Here is a 19,377-nt window from a genome sequence, read left to right on the forward strand (position 1 = left end):
ACTGATGACTAGTCCTTTGCCCTCCACTTGACTTTTTCATATTCCGTTCCGCTTTAGGATTTGTGTTTATTCTCCCCATATTGAAGCTGAAGGCGGCTTTAACAAAGTTGTTTGCTGCTTTTCATAAAAATGTTTTACACAGCTGTTTCACAAACGGACGGTCATATGAACAAGGCCTTATAATCTAATAAAAAGTACATTGTATGTAGGGGAATCTTTACAAACGTCATGATTGTTCACAGTAATAGGAGTATGCTAGAAATTATTGAAATTCAATGTGTAAATTAATATAAAATTTTACTACAGATATGCTGTAACAATTTAAAAGCTAAAATACACAGAACCTCATACATTTTAAAAAGTGGCTTTATTCACCCAGAAAGCAACAAAGTTTACAATGCTGTTATTGCTGAAAAGTTGCAATAAAAAGGTCCTATGCTTTCCATTTTGTGATCAAGGAAAATAAGTGCTACCTGGTGACATTGTACAGCTTCCGCATAAAAGAAGCAACTTATAAAAACACAACAAACAGCTGAGAACGAGCCAGAGAATAAAGGATTCTTACAAAGAGTTAAATGCCTATGAAGTGTTTATTTGATTAAAGAGTTTATCTTTAATCACTTGTGACATCAAGCCATGGATTGCTTCGATTGTTGTTTTACAGCTGAAAAGCAAGAAGTAAAATCATTAGATATAAAATGAAATGAAAGTGAGGGAACATGACACAAAGCCTAAAACTTCTAAATATGACATTCCCCTCCCTTCCCTTACTTCAGCATTCAAAGTCTGAATGGCCAATTGACAGGTCCTAGAATGGTCGCATGGGGAAGCCTGGGAAGGGCTGTATTTAACATAATGATTGTGGGGAATCAAGCTTGAAAATTCACAATTTGATATGTTTTTTTCTTTTTGTAATGAGAAGGTTTTTCCAGCTTGTGCCCAAAGGCAATTCCTGGTTTACTATAGATCAGTCCTATTTCAGTGAAGGTTCACCTAAATTGATGGATATTCTACATGCACAGAGCTTCATCAAGTAATATCAGTTTAAGTTGCCTCCCCCTTTTTTTATAGAAGGCCCAATTATGACTTCAGTGAAGTTAAAAAAAATACAACAAAATTATTCACTGACAGCACTGTACAGATATAAGAATATCCACTGATTTGCTGCTCAGAAATGTACAACTAATGCCTGTCCTGGTTACTTATACAGCATTCCTTAAAGCGCTGGTTCTCAAATCTGTGAGATGGACTTCACCACTGAGGGCTAAAGGAAGGAATCCAGCCACTTTCTAAAATGTGGTAGCTTACTATGGGTTAAGTCTAACAAGGCACTTGCCTCCTCATGAATTTATCTCTTATTTAAAACCGACAGTTTTACGGAGCACCATGAGTACAGCTATTGCTACACTCCCGAAGCTCTGACCAGAGAGACTTTGCTTCCTCACACAGCAGCAGCTCTGCCAGCCCCTCCCCTCCACTGTCCATTCAAAGGAGGCTTTGTATTTTATGTGTTTGGGTGACTCAGTTGAGACTAGAAGGTCCAGCGCAGGCGTGCCGAAAGTATAGTGATAGCTATGCTCCTGCCGTTCAGTAAAAATGTCAGTGTACTTTGCTTCAGTTATGAATGAACACAGTTTTCAGTCACAAAAAGAAAGGGCCAGTAAATATGACATTTACCAGCCCCTTCCCCCATTCTCCTGAATGCGGCAGCGCTGCAGGGGAAGAGGAGGTACATGGGGGCCACAATTACAGGAACCGGTCCCTTGTGAGTCTCTCCCTGTAGCAGCTGAAAGCTGGCAGGAGGGAGAGGAGGAGAAGCCAACTTTTCAGCTGCTGCAAGGAGAGACACACAGAGGATATACAAAGTCTACAGACCCCTGTTAAAATGTCAGGCTTCTGTGATGTAAAAAAAAATGAGACAAAGATAGATAATTTCAGGACTTTTTCCACCTTTAATGTGACCTATAAACTGTACAACTCAGTTGAATAAGAAACTGAAATCGTTTAGGTGGAGGGAAGTAAAAATTAAAAAACTAAAATAATATGGTTGCATAAGTGTGCACACCCTTACACTAATACTTTATTGATGCACCTTTTGATTTTATTACAGCACTCAGTCTTTTTGGGTAGGAGTCTATCAGCATGGCACATCTTGACTTGGCAATATTTGCCCACTCTGCCATGCAAAAACACTCCAAATCTGTCAGATTGTGAGGGCATCTCCTGTGCACAGCCCTCTTTAGATCACCCCACAGATTTTCGATTGGATTTAGGTCTGGTCTCTGGCTGGGCCATTCCAAAACTTTCATCTTCTTCTGGTGAAGCCATTTCTTTGTTGATTTGGATGTCTGCTTTGGGTCGTTGTCATGCTGAAAGATGAAGTTTCTCTTCATGTTCAGCTTTCTAGCAAAAGCCTGAAGGTTTTGTGCCAATATTGACTGGTATTTGGAACTGTTCATAATTCCCTCTACCTTGACTAAGGCCCAAGTTTCAGCTGAAGAAAAAACAGCCCCAAAGCATGAAGCTGCCACCATGCTTCACTGCTGGTATGGTGTTCTTTTGGTGATGTGCATTGTTGTTTTTGTGCCAAACATATCTTTTGGAAATATGGCCTAAAAGTTCAACCTTGTTTCATCAGACCATAACACATTTTCCCACATGCTTTTGGGAGACTTCAGACGTGTTTTTGCAAAATTTAGCCAGGCTTGGATGTTTTTCTTCATAAGAAAAGGCTCCCGTCTTGCCACTCTACCCCATAGCCCAGACATATGAAGAATACGGGAGATTGTTGTCACATGTACCACACAGCCGGTACTTGCCAGATATTCTTGCAGCGCCTTTAATGTTGCTGTAGGCCTCTCAGCAGCCTCCCAGACCAGTTTTCTTCTCATCTTTTCATCAATTTTGGAGGAATGTCCAGTTTTTGGCAATGTCAGTGTTGTGCCATATTTTCTCCACTTGATGACGACTGTCTTCACTATGTTCCATGGTATATCTAATGCCTTGGAAATTCTTTTGTACCCTTCTCCTGACTGATATCTTTTAACAATGAGATCCCTCTGATGCTTTGGAAGCTCTCTGCGGACCATGGCTTTTGCTGTAAGAAGTGACTAAAAAAAAAAAAAAGTCAGGAAAGACCTACTAGAACTGCTGAAATTTATTTGGGGTTAATCAGAGGCACTTTAAAAATGATGGCAGGTGTGTACTGACTCCTATTTCAGTTTGTTTTTCAATTGAGTTGTACAGTTTATATGTCACATTAAAAAGGTGGAAAAGGTTCTGAAATTATTTATCTCTCTCCATTTTTTCCATCACAGACCCCTGACATTTTGACAGGGGTGTGTAGACACTTCATATCCACTGTACTTAAATCAGCCAGGTTAGACCCTGGAGAGAAAAAATGTTGGCGAACAACTGCTCTAAAAGTGTACCTGTTGCCTGCTGTCACCAGAGGCAGCCATTAATTAAAACAAATGTTGCTTGTCATTTACAGAGGTTCCTTGTCATTTTCAGGTGGTACTTTTAATTGGTGCTCACAAATCCACTGTAACTGGGATAAAAAGGTGATTTTGCTAAGAAAAAAAATTGATTACCTGTCTCTTGTAGCTTTGGCTAGTTTGTCTTCAGATTTCCTATCGTGCGTTTCTAATCCCAGCATAAAACTGCCACGGCCAAGCTGGGCTTCTGATTGCTCTAGTTTCTCAGACAAGTCAAAAACCTGTCCTGTTGTGTAGTCAGCATTCTGGAAAAGAGAACAAGCATTAGGATAAGCAGACATGCAACAAAAGATGGGAACAAACCTTTCAGGTAAATAGTAATCCTCTGAATCGTACAACCTAAAGCAACTCCACCTTGCTTAATCGGAATTCCTAGCATTAAAAAAAAAAAATTTACTCCCCATTTTACTGCATTAAAAGGACCACTATAGCACCAAAAAAGTAAATTCTGGTAACTATATGGGTATATGAATTGCATTTGCTTTTTCTCCACACAGGCTTTTTTATACGGTTCTTCACATTTACATGCAGATCAATGTGTCCAGCAAAGTGAAGGTTACAGGGGTTTGAACAATATACATTTATGGGGGTGTTAATTTATTTACATTTACATGTTTAAACCTTCTTTTCAAAAGGAAAAAAAAAAAATCTTTTGTTGTAACTGCTTAAAGCATGACACCTGAAGTTAGGCTTTAATTTTTCCATTAAAAAGTAAAGGATGGATTTATAAAAGCAGTGAAAGTGACTTCATCAAACATTCACTGGTGGTTATTAAGTCATTTAAAACACATGCACTGGATGATTCACCTACAGTGAATGTTTGGTAAATGTCAACATTTATTGCTTTTCGTGTCAAAGGGCTCTTAAACTGACCAAAAATACCTACAATGCAAGTCCATTTCCTTAGTGCATTTAGGTGCCATTCAGATTGAACGGCACCACAACGCACTATTTTGTGCATGCTACAGTACTGTGCACATTACTGGAACCCGTAAGTGTAAAGCCAACCCAAGACTACCCTGTCCAGGTGACAATGCTGCTGTGCAACTTCACTGCAGAAGAGATCATCTTGCCACCCTGTTGAAAGAAGTACAGAATGAAATCCCTCTTGTATTGAACTGTATTGTCTCCCGTAATATTGTAAAGCGCTGAGCCAACCGTTGGGGCTATATAAATCCTGTATAATAATAATAAACAGACTTTCTGGCAGGATCAACGTGTAAAGATATGTTGTTACAGGGAGACTCTTATTTTGCCCACAGTTAAACTTTTAATGAAACGTCTTATCAAAGAAATGTATAGCCTGCCACTGGTGATCTACTAAAATATTAGTTTCTGGCTGTTAATGATCCTCTGGCTTCAATATAATTTTAGGTATGAGAGTAATAAATTTAAGTTAGGCATGAAAGCTGAATATGAAATCAGTAATGATAGTATGAAGGGGTTTAAAACTTCATTAGGTCTGTCTAATGTCAATTTTTTTTTTATTATCTGTGCATAACAGCAAGGATGGGATTCACAGGTTATACATGTTTGGTAGCCATAGTATGTTTATATAGACATTAATGCACATTAGGAGTGTTAGAAAGCATAGCTAAACACACACTGTTTAACAAGTATCAGTCTGAGCAAGATATGTGATCCAATCACTCTTCAAGCCTAAAACTATTTGCAGTGACCACAACAGCCTTGATAAACAAGTCCCAATACTGCTGCCCCGCCTCAAAGTTTTAGCAAACCATTTGCCTTTTTCGTAAATCTCTAATTTTGTTTGGTTTGCCTGCTCATAACAAGACTGTGCAATATAGAACAGTAAGAGGGGTATGCAGGAGAGCAGAAAGGGATTAGCAGTGTTTACCAGCCCTTACGGCTGGGGGACGCAGCCACTGGCCCATAAACACACACACAATGCATAGAATGTTTAATTTATGGAGAAGCTGGAACTTTCCCTAATTTTTTTTTTACAGTTCACATAATACCTGTCATTAAAACCGATCAGTGACTAGTCTAGGCACATACAGGAAGACTTTATTTTGCACTTAATAAGTTGCCTTGTGACCTCACATATTCCCAGTAGCCCTAAAACAGACTACCAAACTGATCAAGATAACCTGAAGACATGGGAGCATGTGATTGTGCTTTGCTGCTCTCCTTCAGCTCAGTGTATTTCTAGAATAACATCTGACAATATAAAAAGAAAAAAGGCCAAACGCCCATGCTAATCAAATTCAACCACAATGTCACAACTGTTTTTCAGTGAAAACATGTTGGAAATGATTGGATCTATGATCCATTCTTTGTGTGTATGACCAGCATTACATCACAAACTACATTCTAGGTGGCTTTTGCTGGAACAAATGTTGTCACAACATTCATTTAACAAGGATGCTGAATGCACTGCCTTGCATAAAGGTTTCACACCAAAACAAGAACAACTTTACAAATGACATATAATAAAACAGCATGCATGTACTGTTAAAGTGGACACTCTATTAACTGAAGTCCCCCCCTCCGCAGCCATGCTTGCCAAGGCTAAAAAGGCATGTACCTACTCTTGTAGCTTCTTGGGATATGCAGATCATAAATTCCGGGAGACTACAAACAGTAGCCAGTGGGTAGGCATGGCATGCATCCTTGGGGATGGACTGTCTGAACCTAGAAGAGGGTAGGGACTGAAGTTCCCCTTTAAGGTTGAAAAAAACATTTTTGCAGGACAAATAGGTGATGATTGGATCACGAATGCAATGCTTCCCGAATGCAATGCTTGGCCCTACAGAATCTTCCTCCAGTTCCCTGCCCATTCTGAGGTATAGGCTTTCAGTTGGAGAACTAGAGGATGTGTCAATGGACTATGAGTGTGGTGATTACTGCTTTTCTACTTCCAAGGAGAATTTCCCCCCAAAGGCAGACAGGACTTGTAGTTCACGCACAGATCCCTGTGAGGTAGGGGAAGAAGGGGAGCACGTGTGTAAGGCTTTGCTTAGCAACAGGTTACATCCTAAATAGGGGTGTAACATGTTGCAAAAGGTGCAGTTAGCCTCCAAGACTTTTCTTCTTTTTTTTTTTTTTTTTTTTACAGGTATGTCTTTTTGCGGTTTTGACCATTGGTGGCCATTGTTTTTAAAAGTCAACCACTGTGGTTTAGTAAAGAGAAAAGCAATGAAGTGAACACATATATCCAACCATATGCAAGAAGAGAACGATTATTTTTTTACCGCCCTGATCATAATTAGATTGTGTTCACCTCCCTTCACATTTCAGTTCAGGGCCAATTTGTGTGGAATAAGGGTGGGGGGGGCAGCATGCTGAAGCAATAATATAACACAACACTTGTCTCAAGATCTCTCTGGTGAAGTGTTGGAACCACAAAAGCCTGGAGGGAGAATTAGTAGACACAGGGACACAGAGGAGAATGATATCATTACTACATACAAGAACATTCTGGAATAGGGCAAATGTAATCTACTCCAGAAAACGTCAATTTTCAGTCTGCATAGACAAGACCATACAGAAGAAAGCTCAAATAGAAAGTGCACAGTCTCTGGGGTAAATCAGTTCCAAGTATGAATGTGCTCCAATGGCCTATTCCTATAAACAGTTATAACAAATGTCATCAGAAAAAGGAGAAATCATGCCAATGTAAATTCATACAAGGGAATCCAGTGTCCTCTATCTCAATGAGAAATCAATTGGTTAATAGGAGAATGGCCATATTAAACTGCCATTTGGGGTGGTTTCAACTTTACTCAGCTGAACAACATACAACAGCAAGGGCATGGGACTTTGCAGTTTTATTGATTTCATGTCACTCCACTCACTCCAAGTGCTGGTCTGGAGTACATTTATCAGCACTGGACTTTTCTACTTTTATATAAAACATGACCATGTAGATTTGATCAGAGCAGAACTGTGTGATTCACATATAGGACAACACATTGTGGAGATTATACACCAATTAACACACTCTTTCTGGTGGCAGAACAGAAAAGAGTGACATTGTTAAATGATGGTACTTTATGCATACAGATAACAGTGTTGATCTGTGCACTTCATTTAGCTTTCTTATTATTCTATTATTTCTTCTGTGGTGTACCATTACTAAATGGACAATGCAAGCATCAGGACACATGCATGCTGGGACTGTACACTAGCATCACAGAGATATAATACAAGAATGACAGCACCATTCACAAAAACAGAATCTACACTGAGCCTGGTGGAAACTTTTTTATCTGTTTCAAGAAGTTACAAGATAACTGTCGATGCAATCATGGCAAGGTGATCTGGCAGACTATTTAGTACACATAAAAGGGCCTTGTGTTAAAAACAAAATCTGGGTTCTGCCAAAAAAAGAAAAAAAAGAAAAGCAACACTAGAAGACTGATACTGAATATCCAGGAAGGTTTCCCAGCTAGTGAAATGATGGCACCATCCTCTACTACCTTTCCCAACAACAAAATATTATTATAATATAGGATTTGTATAGCACCAACAGTTTGCGCAGCGCTTTACAATATGAGGGCAGACAGTACAGTCACAATACAATTCAATAAAGGAGGAATCAGAGGGCCCTGCTCCTTAAGAGCTTACAATCTAATATAACAAATATAGAACCATATTTGTGCCATTCATCCATATACTTAATCTCTGGTTCAAGTTACAACCAAGGTCAATAATAATTAGCTGCAACAGTGACAAAATGATCTGCCTGTGCAAAATTAAATACAATGAAAGCCTCTACTATGAGAACATACATGTATGTGTGTCTAGGGAAATGTACTTCCTCCCCCGCTCTGTGGCTAAAAAAAAATGTAACTTGTCAAATGCAGCATCTCAGTGTAAAAGCCTTCTGCAGAAACTAAAATTCAGACAAGGTCAAACTATTTTAATTATGTTATAGTACTGTATGTTTTTAACACAACAAACAGGTATACATCGACAGTGAACCCAGTAACATGGATATTGGGTAGCAACATCTTTGGCATGTTTAGCTATGTGTTTCATTTTGAGAGGGGAAAAATAAATAAATAAATATGTATTTCTGCTCAGTCAGCTGATGAAGCATAGATCATGATGATGGCTCTGGAGCTTTTACCTTTAGGTCAATGGCAGCTCTCATATCATCCCGACAGCATCCCCTTTACCACGTGTCGACCAGCTACTGTAGAAATACGGTGGCAGGTCAGCACGGCTGTGCAAAACCACGTTTTAAAACGTGATTTTGCAAAACAGGTAGGGGGCGCACGCGAGGCGTGCCACTGCCCTAGCTGTCCCACTGATTGCGGCCGTGGGTTTCAGTCGCCGGGTCATGGCCGGTCATTACCGGCCGTGTCCCGGCGATTAGTGGCAATCACTGAAGAGAGCACAGCTGCAGTAGCTCTGCTTTCTGTCAGTTCCCTGTCAGCTCCTGAAATGCTGATCCAGAGAGAAGAGTTTATCTCTCGGGATCAGCATGTTCCCATGCAGTACACCCCCTCGCCCCCCCGTGTTAAAAACACTCCCCCTCACACAGTTAAGCCTTTCATTGAATAAAAAAGTTAACCCCTTCCTCCCCAGTGCCATTAGTACAGTGTCAGTGTTTTTTTTTTTTGCACTGATCACTGTATTGGTGTCACTGGGGATGTCAGTGACCCCAAGTCAGTTCCCCCCAGTGTCAGAATGTCCGCCGCAGTCCTGCCATAAGTCGCTGATCGCCGCCATTATTAATATAAAAAAATCCCAGTATCTTTCCCGCCAAACGCTATAACTTTCACGTAAACCAATTAATTTACACGTATTGGGTTTTTTTTTTAGCAAAGACATGTCGCAGAATGCATTTTGGCCAAAATGTATGACGAAGTTTGATTTTTTAAATTTTTTTTACTGGACATGTTTTATAGCAAAAAGTCCAAAATATTGTTTTTTTTCCTTAAAATTGTCAGCCTTTTCTTTTTATAGCACAAAAAATAAAAAACACACAGGCGATCAAATACCACCGAAAGAAAGCTCAATTTGTGGGAAAAAAAAAAGGACTTAAGTTTAATTTGGGTGCAGTGTTGCATGACCACGCAATTGGCAGTTAAAGTAATGCAGCGCCGTAACACAAACCTCTTCTGTAACCGCTTCCTGACCACCCTATAGCAGAAATACTGCTACAGGGCGGCATGGGTGCGCAAAAATCACACACACACACACACACACACACACACATATACATACATACACACACACAATTTGCGCTCCCATGGTTTTCACACCCCTCCCAGATGGCGTCAGATTGCCCGTTAGTACACCAGTCATCACATTTAACCCCTTGATTGCCAGGAACACGCTCATGCACAATAATCCTCCATTGCTAGTATAGCGTCTGAATGGATCAATATCTTTGATCAGGTCAGCACTATAACAACGTTCACATTAATATAACGTCCCCAAAAACGCAGCGTTAGCAGGATCAGCCCCGCCACGTGCCAGTACCTGCGTTTAGCCCCTACGCTTACCCCCCCTTCTCCCCCAGCAAGTGCAGTGTCAGTAGGTCCCTGTCACTTGATACATTGCACACAAAACTGCAGTGTTTGCAGAATCAGGCCTGATCTCTGTTAGCACTTGTCAGTAAATTTTGATGACTCTCATATGCAGCAGAATGCCAGTACTAGTGCCGCTCTACCTTTTGGTGAACTAGCGAGCACCAGCGGTCTAGTACATCTTGGTCTGTCACATATCTATTAGATTGTAAGCTCCCAGGATCAGGCCCTCCTAACCCTCTTGTATTGAACTGTATTCTGTGTTGTCTCCCATTCTATTGTAAAGCGCTGAGCAAATCAATAGAGGAATTAATTTTTTTTAGCACAATTTTTTGGAAAGACAAAAAAAATTATTATTTTTTTTTTTTTTTCTTTTACACAAAATTGTCACTTAAATGATTTATTGGTCACACGTCATGGGTATATGTGGAATTAATCCCCAAAATACATTCTACTACTTCTCCCAAGTATGGGGGTACCACATGTGAGAGACGTTTTGGCAGTCTAGGAAAGTACAGGACCCCAAAATCCAATAAGCACCTTCAGGCTTTTAAAGGGCTTCATTTCCTCATCACACTTCCTGACTACCTATCACAGTTTCGGAGGCCTTGAAATGCCAGGATATCACCAACCCCCCCCCCCCCCAAATGACCCCTTTTTGGAAAGTAGACACCCCAAGGAATTTGATAAGAAGCATGGTGAGTATTTTGCAGATCTCATTTGTTGCCACAAGTTTCTGGAAAATGAAGAAAAAAAACAAAAACATATTTTTTCTATTTCAAAACCTTATGAGAAAAATGAAATCTGCAAAATACTCATTATGCCTCTTCTTAAATTCCTTGGGGTGTCTACTTTCCAGAAAGGGGTCATTTGGGGGGGTTTGGTGCTATCCTGGCATGTCAGGGCCTTCGAAACTGTGATAGGTATTGAGGAAGTGAAATGAGGAAGTTACGCACCTTCAGGCTTTCAAAGTGATCATTGGATTTCAGGCTCCTGTATGTGGCTAGGCTCCCAAAAAGTCCCACACATGTGGTATCCCCATACTCGGTAGAAGTAGCAGAATGTATTTTGGGGTGTAATTCCACAAATACCCACGGCTTGTGCGAGAAATAAATCATTTAAATGACAACTTTGTGTAAAAAAAAAAAGTTTTTTTCCAGAAACCTTTGGAAAAAATAAATCTTACATGGACTCAATATGCCTCTCAGCAGATAGCTTAGGGTGTCTACTTTCCGAAAAGGGGTCATTTGGGGGTGTTTGTACTATCCTGGTATTTTAGCACCTCAAGACATGTGATGAGCAGTCAGAAAGTAAAAGCTGTGTAAGTTCCATTATCTATACCATAGTTTGTAGACTCTATAAAACTTTCACACAAAGCAATAAATATACACTTATTGGGATTTTTTTTTACCAAAAACATGTAGAAGAATACATTTTGGCCTAAATTTATGACAAAGTTTTCGTTTTTTTGGATATTTGTTATGACCAAAATGAGAAAATTGTTTTGTTTTTTTTTCAAAAAATTTTTCTTCAAAAATTTTTTGTTTATAGCGGCAAAAATAAAAAGCGCACAGGTGATCAAATACCACCAAAAGAAAGCTCTATTTGTGTGAAAAAAAGGACATAAATTTCATTTATGTACTGTATTGCATGACTACGCAATTGTCCGTTAAACTAGCACAGCTCTGTATAGCAAAAAAATGGCGTAAATTGCAGTATCTATACCATAGTTTGTAGACGCTATAACTTTCACACAAAGCAATAAATATACACTTATTGGGATTTTTTTTTTACCAAAAACATGTAGCAGAATACATTTTGGCCTAAATTTATAACTAATTTTGAGTTTACTATATATTTTTTATAGCTGAAAGTAAAAAATATTGTTTTTCTTCGAAATTTTCAGTCTTTTTTTGTTTATAGCGTGAAAAATAAAAAGCGCACAGGTGATCAAATACCACCTGAAAGAAAGCTCTATTTGTGTGAAAAAAAGGACGTAAATTTCATTTGGGTGCAGCATTGTATGACCGCGCAATTATCAGTTGAATTAGGTGCAGCGCCGAGTAGCAAAAAGAGGTCTGGTCATTAAGGGGGGGTAAATCCTCAGGAGTGCAAGTGGTTAAAGTGGAACTATACTCATCTCCGATTCCGCGCTGCCCCAGAGCTCCCCATCTGGCCACTGACATCTTCGGGCGGTCAGCTTCCAGGTCCAGAATGCCAGCTGCCATAATTGGCCGGGCAGGATTACGTCACTCCTGCGCATGCGCAGGAGTTCCGTCAAATACGGCATCGCCAAAGCTGTACAGCGAGCCAGGCCTGCGCAGCTCACTGTACAGGAGTGGACCAGTAGATAGGTAGCTTTAATGCACAAAGCAGGTCTGTTCTGCATTAAAAATCCTGCATGTTCGCCCTTTATTTAATGCCTAAAGGTCCACATTAAAGGACAAACATTAAAACAAGTCTTTAGTATGCATTAGTAAAAAAAACAAAAAAACAAAACAAAAGAAAACTGTACACATCTGTGCACCTGCTTAGTGTATACAGATGAATTTGTTTTTTTTCCCCAGGACAAAACTGGGCTTTCATTTGGTGATGTTATTGGATATCTCCTGAATTATTTTTTTGATTATGAAAAGAAAGAAAATAGGGAATTTTTTTTTTTGTTTACCTGTATTTTTATTTTTTCTTGCCATTACCATAACACACCAGCAAAGAAAATAAGTTCTACTGGTGATAGCACCAATACCTCATGTTCATATAGTAGGTCCCTGAAACAACAGTGCACCATTTTGCTTTTTTTTATCCTACCTAAAAATCACACTGACCCTAACCTTAAAGTGGCAGTCAACACAGCTGGGATACTTGTACCTACAGGTAAGCTTATAATAAAGCTACCTAAATATCTCCCATGTACATAGTTTAGGAGATATTCACGGTCTCTGCAGCCAGTAAGGTCGAGCTCTATGCTGTGGCTCCTGTGCGCATGCGTGGGAGTGACATAATTGTGGCTCAGCCATTCAAACAGCTGGAGTCCACAAATCCAGAAGGAATGCTGGGTGAAGAAGACAGCCCTATCAGCAGTGAGAGCGCACTGCTGCTGGAGGGCTTAGTTTTAAAGCAAATATTTCATAATGTGCTAATGCAGGGGCGAAGGGGGGGGGGGTAAATATACTAAAACATAACTTCTGCTTGTTCGGTTTAGCTTTAAAATTAAAGGCAGAAACTGATAGAATCTGGATCAGATGAAAACCTATTTGCTCCAGCCTTCGTAAATTACCCTCATTGTATCTTTTTGTCCATTCAAGAGGAGAAAGAGTACAGGGGTGGGCAGTACAATTATTGATCACTGTGGTAGCCAGTCACAGTGATCATGTGATTGCGAGCCAGTCCTCCCAACTCATGATAGTTGGTAAAAGACCCGGAGCGGTCAGTGAAATACGTGGCCCAGTGGAGGAAGCGAGCTTACGTATGTGCATACACTAATCAGGGAGTTAAAATATAATACTTCTGTATAATGGAGTAGCCCCCTTTCCCTCTTCCTTTGTGTGTAGAAGACAGTTTTTGCAAGAAATAACCTATTAAAAGTTTCAAAATCTGGTCAAGGGACTTTCTAGTTAATGACTCAATGGGTATATCATGATGGATACTTACAGTAAGGAGGCTGGAGGAGCTCAATGTATTCACCCAGTACTTATTCCACAAAAGCTCTAGCAATTTTCGGTCAAGAGAGGACTTGAAATACGTGACCTCCAGTGCATAATACCTAATTAAAACAATCAAAATGCTTATCAGCTACCTAAGAAATTAATGCAAAGGCAGATAATAAAGCACAAAGTAACAGTATTTTGTTCATGAACACATATGCATGGGAAAACCACATTTTATATTAACCACATGCAAACATGCTCATGCAGATTTACTGCGGGCCGGCAGCTCTCCTGCACCAGATCACATAAAGGCACATGATCTAAGATTTCCAGGTAGGGCGCGCGTGCCTGCCTCCCAGCCTGTGCTGTCATTTGCTACAGCACAAGCTGTTCAGCGGGTCGCGGCCAATGATTTATGGCCAGGACCCGCTGATCAGGTGAGTGAATGACAGCAGGGCTCTCTACAGATGGCAGCAATGTGCCGTGTTTTTTTTTCTCTCTGCAAGCAGGGAGTAAAGACCACCACACTGCTCAGTAAAAACAGCACAAATTACACACAGTTAATCTTTTGATTGTCTCTAAATGTTAACCCCTACCCAGCCAGTGTCATTAGTACAATGACAGTGTACATTAGCACTGATCACTGTATTAATGTCACTGGTGAGATCAGTGGCAGTTAGTCAGTTCCCACCCAGCATCAGTTTGTTTCAGATTACCCGCCACACTATCACAGTCCTACTATAAAATTGCTGATAACCGCCATTACACACACACACTACCAGTATATATAACAATGTTTGTAGACACTATAACTTTCATGCATACTAATTAATATAACGTTATTGTGATTTTTTTTTTTTTTTTCAACCAAAGACATGTAGCAGAATACATTTTTACGTAATTATATGTAGAAATTAGATTTTTTAAATTGTATATGTTTTATAACAGAAAGCTAAAAAAAAACAAAACAAAAAAAAACCAAAAAACACAAAATTTTCTGTCTTTTTTTGTTTATATGATAGAAAATAAAGCTCTATTTGTGTGAGAAAAGATATACAACTTCATATGGGTACAGCGTTGCATGACTGTGTAATTAACAGTTAAAGTAGTGCAGGGCTAAATAGCAAAAAATGGCCTGGTCAGGAAGGGGGTAAAATCTTCTGGAGCTGAAGTGGTTAAAGTGACACTAAAGCTAACAAACATGTCTATACTTACCTGCTCTGTGCAGTGATTTTGCACAGAGCAGCCCCGATCCTCTTCTTTGCAGCTCCCCTCTGGTGCTCCTGGCTTCTCCTCCTCAAGCAGTGCCCCCAGAGAAAGCCACTAGCCCTGGGGGTACCGCTGCATGCTTTTCCCTGCACTGCTAGTCTATGCATCCATAAGATATAGAGCTGTGGCTCGGCACCACCCCCTTCTTTCTCCTTATTGGCTTCACTGGCTGTGGATGACGGCAGTGGGAGGGAACGGGCCAATGAGGAGGAAGAATCCCCAGACAGCAGAGACTGTCAAGAACTTCGTTGGATTGGAGGGGGCTGCCACACACAGGTTTTTTACCTTCATGCATAGAATACATAAAAGGTAAAAAAAAACATTGAGCCTTTAGAACCGCTTTAAACACACACACACACACACACACACACACACTTCCTCAGTAGGCTTAGGAAAATTAAAAAAAAAAATGTAGATACTCACTGTTTACAATGCACACCAAAGTCTTCTATTTTGTTTAAAGGAATAGTCTGGTACTCTGAGGGTCCTTCATCTGGCGGTTTGTACCCCTGATAGTTGTAGATAACGCAACATTTGTGTTTTAAATAAAAAGACCACATATAATAAAATCACAAGAAAGCAGGCTTAATTTAGAAATGCATGACATATTACATATTGAAAAATACAAAGAGGAGAAAGAAGACAAAAATGTAGTCATACATACAGACTGTAGATTAGAAAAGAAGAAAAAAAGAAAGTGAAATATTTGCATACAGATAGAAGCAGGGATCACAAAGCATAAATGGATATATTTTTTCATAAAGTCTAATAGTGCCATCTCTAGTAAAGAGATATAAATTATACCCATACTAAGAAAAGAAAAATAAAACATACTATTTGTAATTAAATTACCTTTGGGTAAGTTCTGAAAGCCCCAAGGTTAACTTTCCCTGCAGATATAGTTCTGGTTGGGTCAATCTGAAAGAACAAACAAGAAGAGCAGGACCTGGTAAACTGAAAAGCTCATCTGTTTGTGCAAAATAACATACACATGTCGCATCACTAAAAGTGGTCCTGGTTTACTTCCCCTTTCATGTAACTAACTTACAACTCCGGTTTTGGGCCTCACTCACATGCCCAGATTCTTACAGCTGGGATCACAGGTGGTTGCAGGTAGCTGCGGCTGAGAAGCCTGTACAAATCCAGTAGATTTAGAGCCCATTCACACTTATGTGACTTGTCATGTGACTTTGGGGTCCAAAGTCACATGACAAGTCGAACCCCTTGTTTCCCAATGAGTACCATTCATATCCGTGCGACTTCAAGTTGCAACGACTTGAAAGCAGTTCCTGCACTACTTTAGTCCAACTCTCATGAGAATTGAGGGCCAAAGACTTCAATGTAAACCCTCCAAAGTAGCATGAAAGTTGTACCTGAATTTTATACATGTGACTTGTGCGGGACTTTATACAGCACAAGCAATCTTCCTCGCATCAAAGCTGTGCCGTTGCATCAAGTTGCAATAAAAAAAAACAACAAAAAGCAAATAAACAAAAAAAAAAAAAAAAAACTAAAGAAAAAAAAAAAAAAAAAAAAAAAAAAAATCACACAATTTTGAAGTCACACAGGTGTGAATGGAGCCTTACGAAAACTGGAGAGTGCAAAATCTGGTGCAGCTGTGCAAAAAGTAGTTATACAGCTTCTAACTTCAGCTTGTTCAAATAAGCTTTGACAAAAAAAAAAAAAAAAAAAACTGGAAGCCGATTGGTTTCTATGCAGAGCTGCACCAGATTCTGCACTCTCCAGTTTTAGTGAATCAACCCCACTGCATCCAGGAACAGTCATCTCATTTTAGCCACAGGTAACCATCGGATGTGTGGCTGCATGTGATGCCTTATATTGTAGGCTGTATAACGTTCCTTAACGTGAACCTGTGCTCCATTTTGTCAGGCTGTGACACTCACTCAAAGAAGCTGACAAAGCACCACATAAGAAGGAAAACATACATTTTAAGACATAGGACAATGTAAAGTAACAATTGAGGCTTGCTATTTGTTTTGCATGCAGGGCAGTGGATAAGGGGGTACCACCAGTCCGCCTGTATGGGGCCCAGGCAGCTGAGCGAATCAGATTTGGGGGCAGGGAGGGTGACTGGCGCGAAGGGGGGGGCAATTACTGGAATCGATCCCCTGTATTGCTCTCTCTGCAGCAGAAGGAAGCTGGCTTCTTCTCCTCTTGCTGGCTTTTCATCTGCTGCAGAGAGAACCATACATGGGATCGGTTCCAGTAACTTCCCTCCCCGCCGCACCCGGTGGGCCACCCGGCAACTGCAGTGCCGCAATAGGATCCTTTAGGATGGAGGCTGAGGGAAGGGCCCGGTAAATATGTCACATTTACCAGCCCCTTCCTTTCGTGAACACAATAAGTGATCGGTACCAATCACTCATTGTGTTAATTCGTAACTGAAGCATGGTAAACTGTGTTTTGTTTTGAGGGGGCCCTGTGGTTTCTAACAGCAGCCCTGTTTGTATGTGTACTGTAAGTGCAAAAACTAAACAAAAAAGGTTTCTACTAAAATATAGCTTCATTCCCACACAAGACAATTACTCTACAATTGAGGGTGAATAGATTTCAAAAGGAGTAAAAATAAACAGAATTTAAAGCAGTATTAAATCCAAAAGTAAATATTAAATTGCAGCTTACCAAATTCTTAGATGTGATGGCTACATTAGTTTTCTTTGTTAGGCTCTTTTTATTATCACCCGCGATCCTGCTGATAAGTCTATTGTGTTTCAACAGAACAAGCTGTCCTGCAGATGTAGCAGTTAGAGGGTCCAGACAACCCATTTAGCACTGACAGGGGTGCTTAAAATGGTCAGCTCCCAAAAGGAACAACGGTTGCTGTAACCTAAAAGGTCTGATCTGGAGTTTGGCTTCAATTTATCAGTGTCTTAAATCTGCTAGAGCATCTAACACTTTCCTCCCTCTAGACCAGCGGTTCTCAACCTGTGGGTAGCGACCCCTTTTGGGGGTTGCATGACCTTTCCACAGGGGTCACCTAAGACCATCAGAAAACACATATTTCCAATGGTCTTAGGAACCGAGACACCGCTCCTCTATCTGTCTCCAGGCGGGTCCGCCCACATGCAGATAGACTCTATGAGGTAGTGGTGAGGGCGGCCGGAGGGGCTCGGCAGGGTGTCCTGCACTCCCGGATTGCTGCGTGCCTCTCACGCTGAACTAACACCACCACATTGACTGGCCCGCTCCCTCTTCCCTGTGCGTTATGAGCGGCCCTAGCACCTGCATGTTTCCCCGGGCAGGCAGCTGCTCACAGCAGCTGGATAGATGTGTGGCGGGCCCCCCTTTGTCTCTGGGGAGGGGGGGATCTGGTTACTCGCAGAGCTTATGCCCTACAGCCGCTCACCTCCCATGGAGGCTTCTCCTCACAGCACTTGTACGAGGGCTGGCACCGGGGCACACGGCCCGCTAGAGGGAAGTACACAGCGACCACAAATCCCAAACTTTCCGGGGTCATACAAGGAGTCTCAGGACAGACGACTTGGTGTGGGAGAGGGCTGATATCCCTGGGGGGAAGGGGGGGATACTGGCCATACACACTTCAATTTTACTATCAATTTCAATTGGCAATCAGATTAACTTCCGTTCCCTTCAAATTCCTTCAGTCGATTAACCAGGGCGCAAAACGAAAACGCTTTCTGATAATCTGATCGTTAGTACTCCGCTGTCGAGGACTGGTCATGACAGTTCATGCAAAAATATCCAAAAGGGACAGGCGCAAAAATGTTCTCGTACACTCACAGAAGGAACTATTGAAAATACATCCTGCATATCAGATATTTACATTACGATTCATAATAGCAGCAAAATTACAGTTATGAAATAGCAATAAAAATAATTTTATGGTTGGGGGTCACCACAACATGAGGAACTGTATTAAAAGGGTCGCAGCATTAGGAAGGTTGAGAACCACTGCTCTAGACTGACAATGCTGCGGTCCAAAAGGCATCTCTGTCACTCCTACATCCAGAGTGTAGGCACCCTAAGACAGGACGTGTGTTACTGGCCTGGACAAAACAGAGTAAATAAAAAAAACCCTAAAAAAAGAAAAACTATTGTAGTCACCACTAATGATTAGTAAGCCGCAATATATTATTTTTTGTTTTGGGTTTAATACTGCTTTAAGAACTCTTTTAAATCAATTGTATGCATGTTACTGCTACAAAGAGAACGCATAAATAAATAAAAAGGACTGTTACAGGGCTGAAACAATGAAATTGCTATCGGACACCTAAAATGTTAATGATTAGGTTTATGCAAATGGGCCATAATACCCACCACAACAGCAACAAACGGTTCCTGAAATTGCTGATTAAGCATCTGTGTACTGACATCGATTCCAGACAACCAACAGCCATAGCCTGGATGACTGTGGTACCAGCCAATGGCGTTCTCAAGGCGGCCAACCTGAAGAGATAAAGAACACACTTAAAAAGGAGC

General features: G+C 40.6%; 1 protein-coding gene across 1 annotated transcript in view; it reads right to left on the reverse strand.

The window, feature by feature from the left end:
- Nucleotides 1-348: 348 nt before the first annotated feature.
- COPS5 (COP9 signalosome subunit 5) overlaps nucleotides 349-19,377 on the reverse strand; it is a 29,016-nt gene continuing 9,987 nt past the window's right edge. The window contains exons 3-8 of the mRNA XM_089654271.1: nucleotides 19,216-19,344; nucleotides 15,769-15,834; nucleotides 15,340-15,425; nucleotides 13,652-13,763; nucleotides 3,594-3,742; nucleotides 349-664 (exon numbers count right to left, since the gene is read on the reverse strand). Of these exons, the coding sequence (XP_089510397.1) occupies nucleotides 580-664; nucleotides 3,594-3,742; nucleotides 13,652-13,763; nucleotides 15,340-15,425; nucleotides 15,769-15,834; nucleotides 19,216-19,344 (627 nt within the window). The 3' untranslated portion in view covers nucleotides 349-579. The remainder of the gene's footprint in view (nucleotides 665-3,593; nucleotides 3,743-13,651; nucleotides 13,764-15,339; nucleotides 15,426-15,768; nucleotides 15,835-19,215; nucleotides 19,345-19,377) is intronic.

This window comes from Staurois parvus, unplaced genomic scaffold (genome assembly GCF_062004578.1).
Source record: "Staurois parvus isolate SC_StPar_1 unplaced genomic scaffold, SC_StPar_1.0 ptg000748l, whole genome shotgun sequence".
In the NCBI taxonomy this organism is placed as follows: domain Eukaryota; kingdom Metazoa; phylum Chordata; class Amphibia; order Anura; family Ranidae; genus Staurois; species Staurois parvus.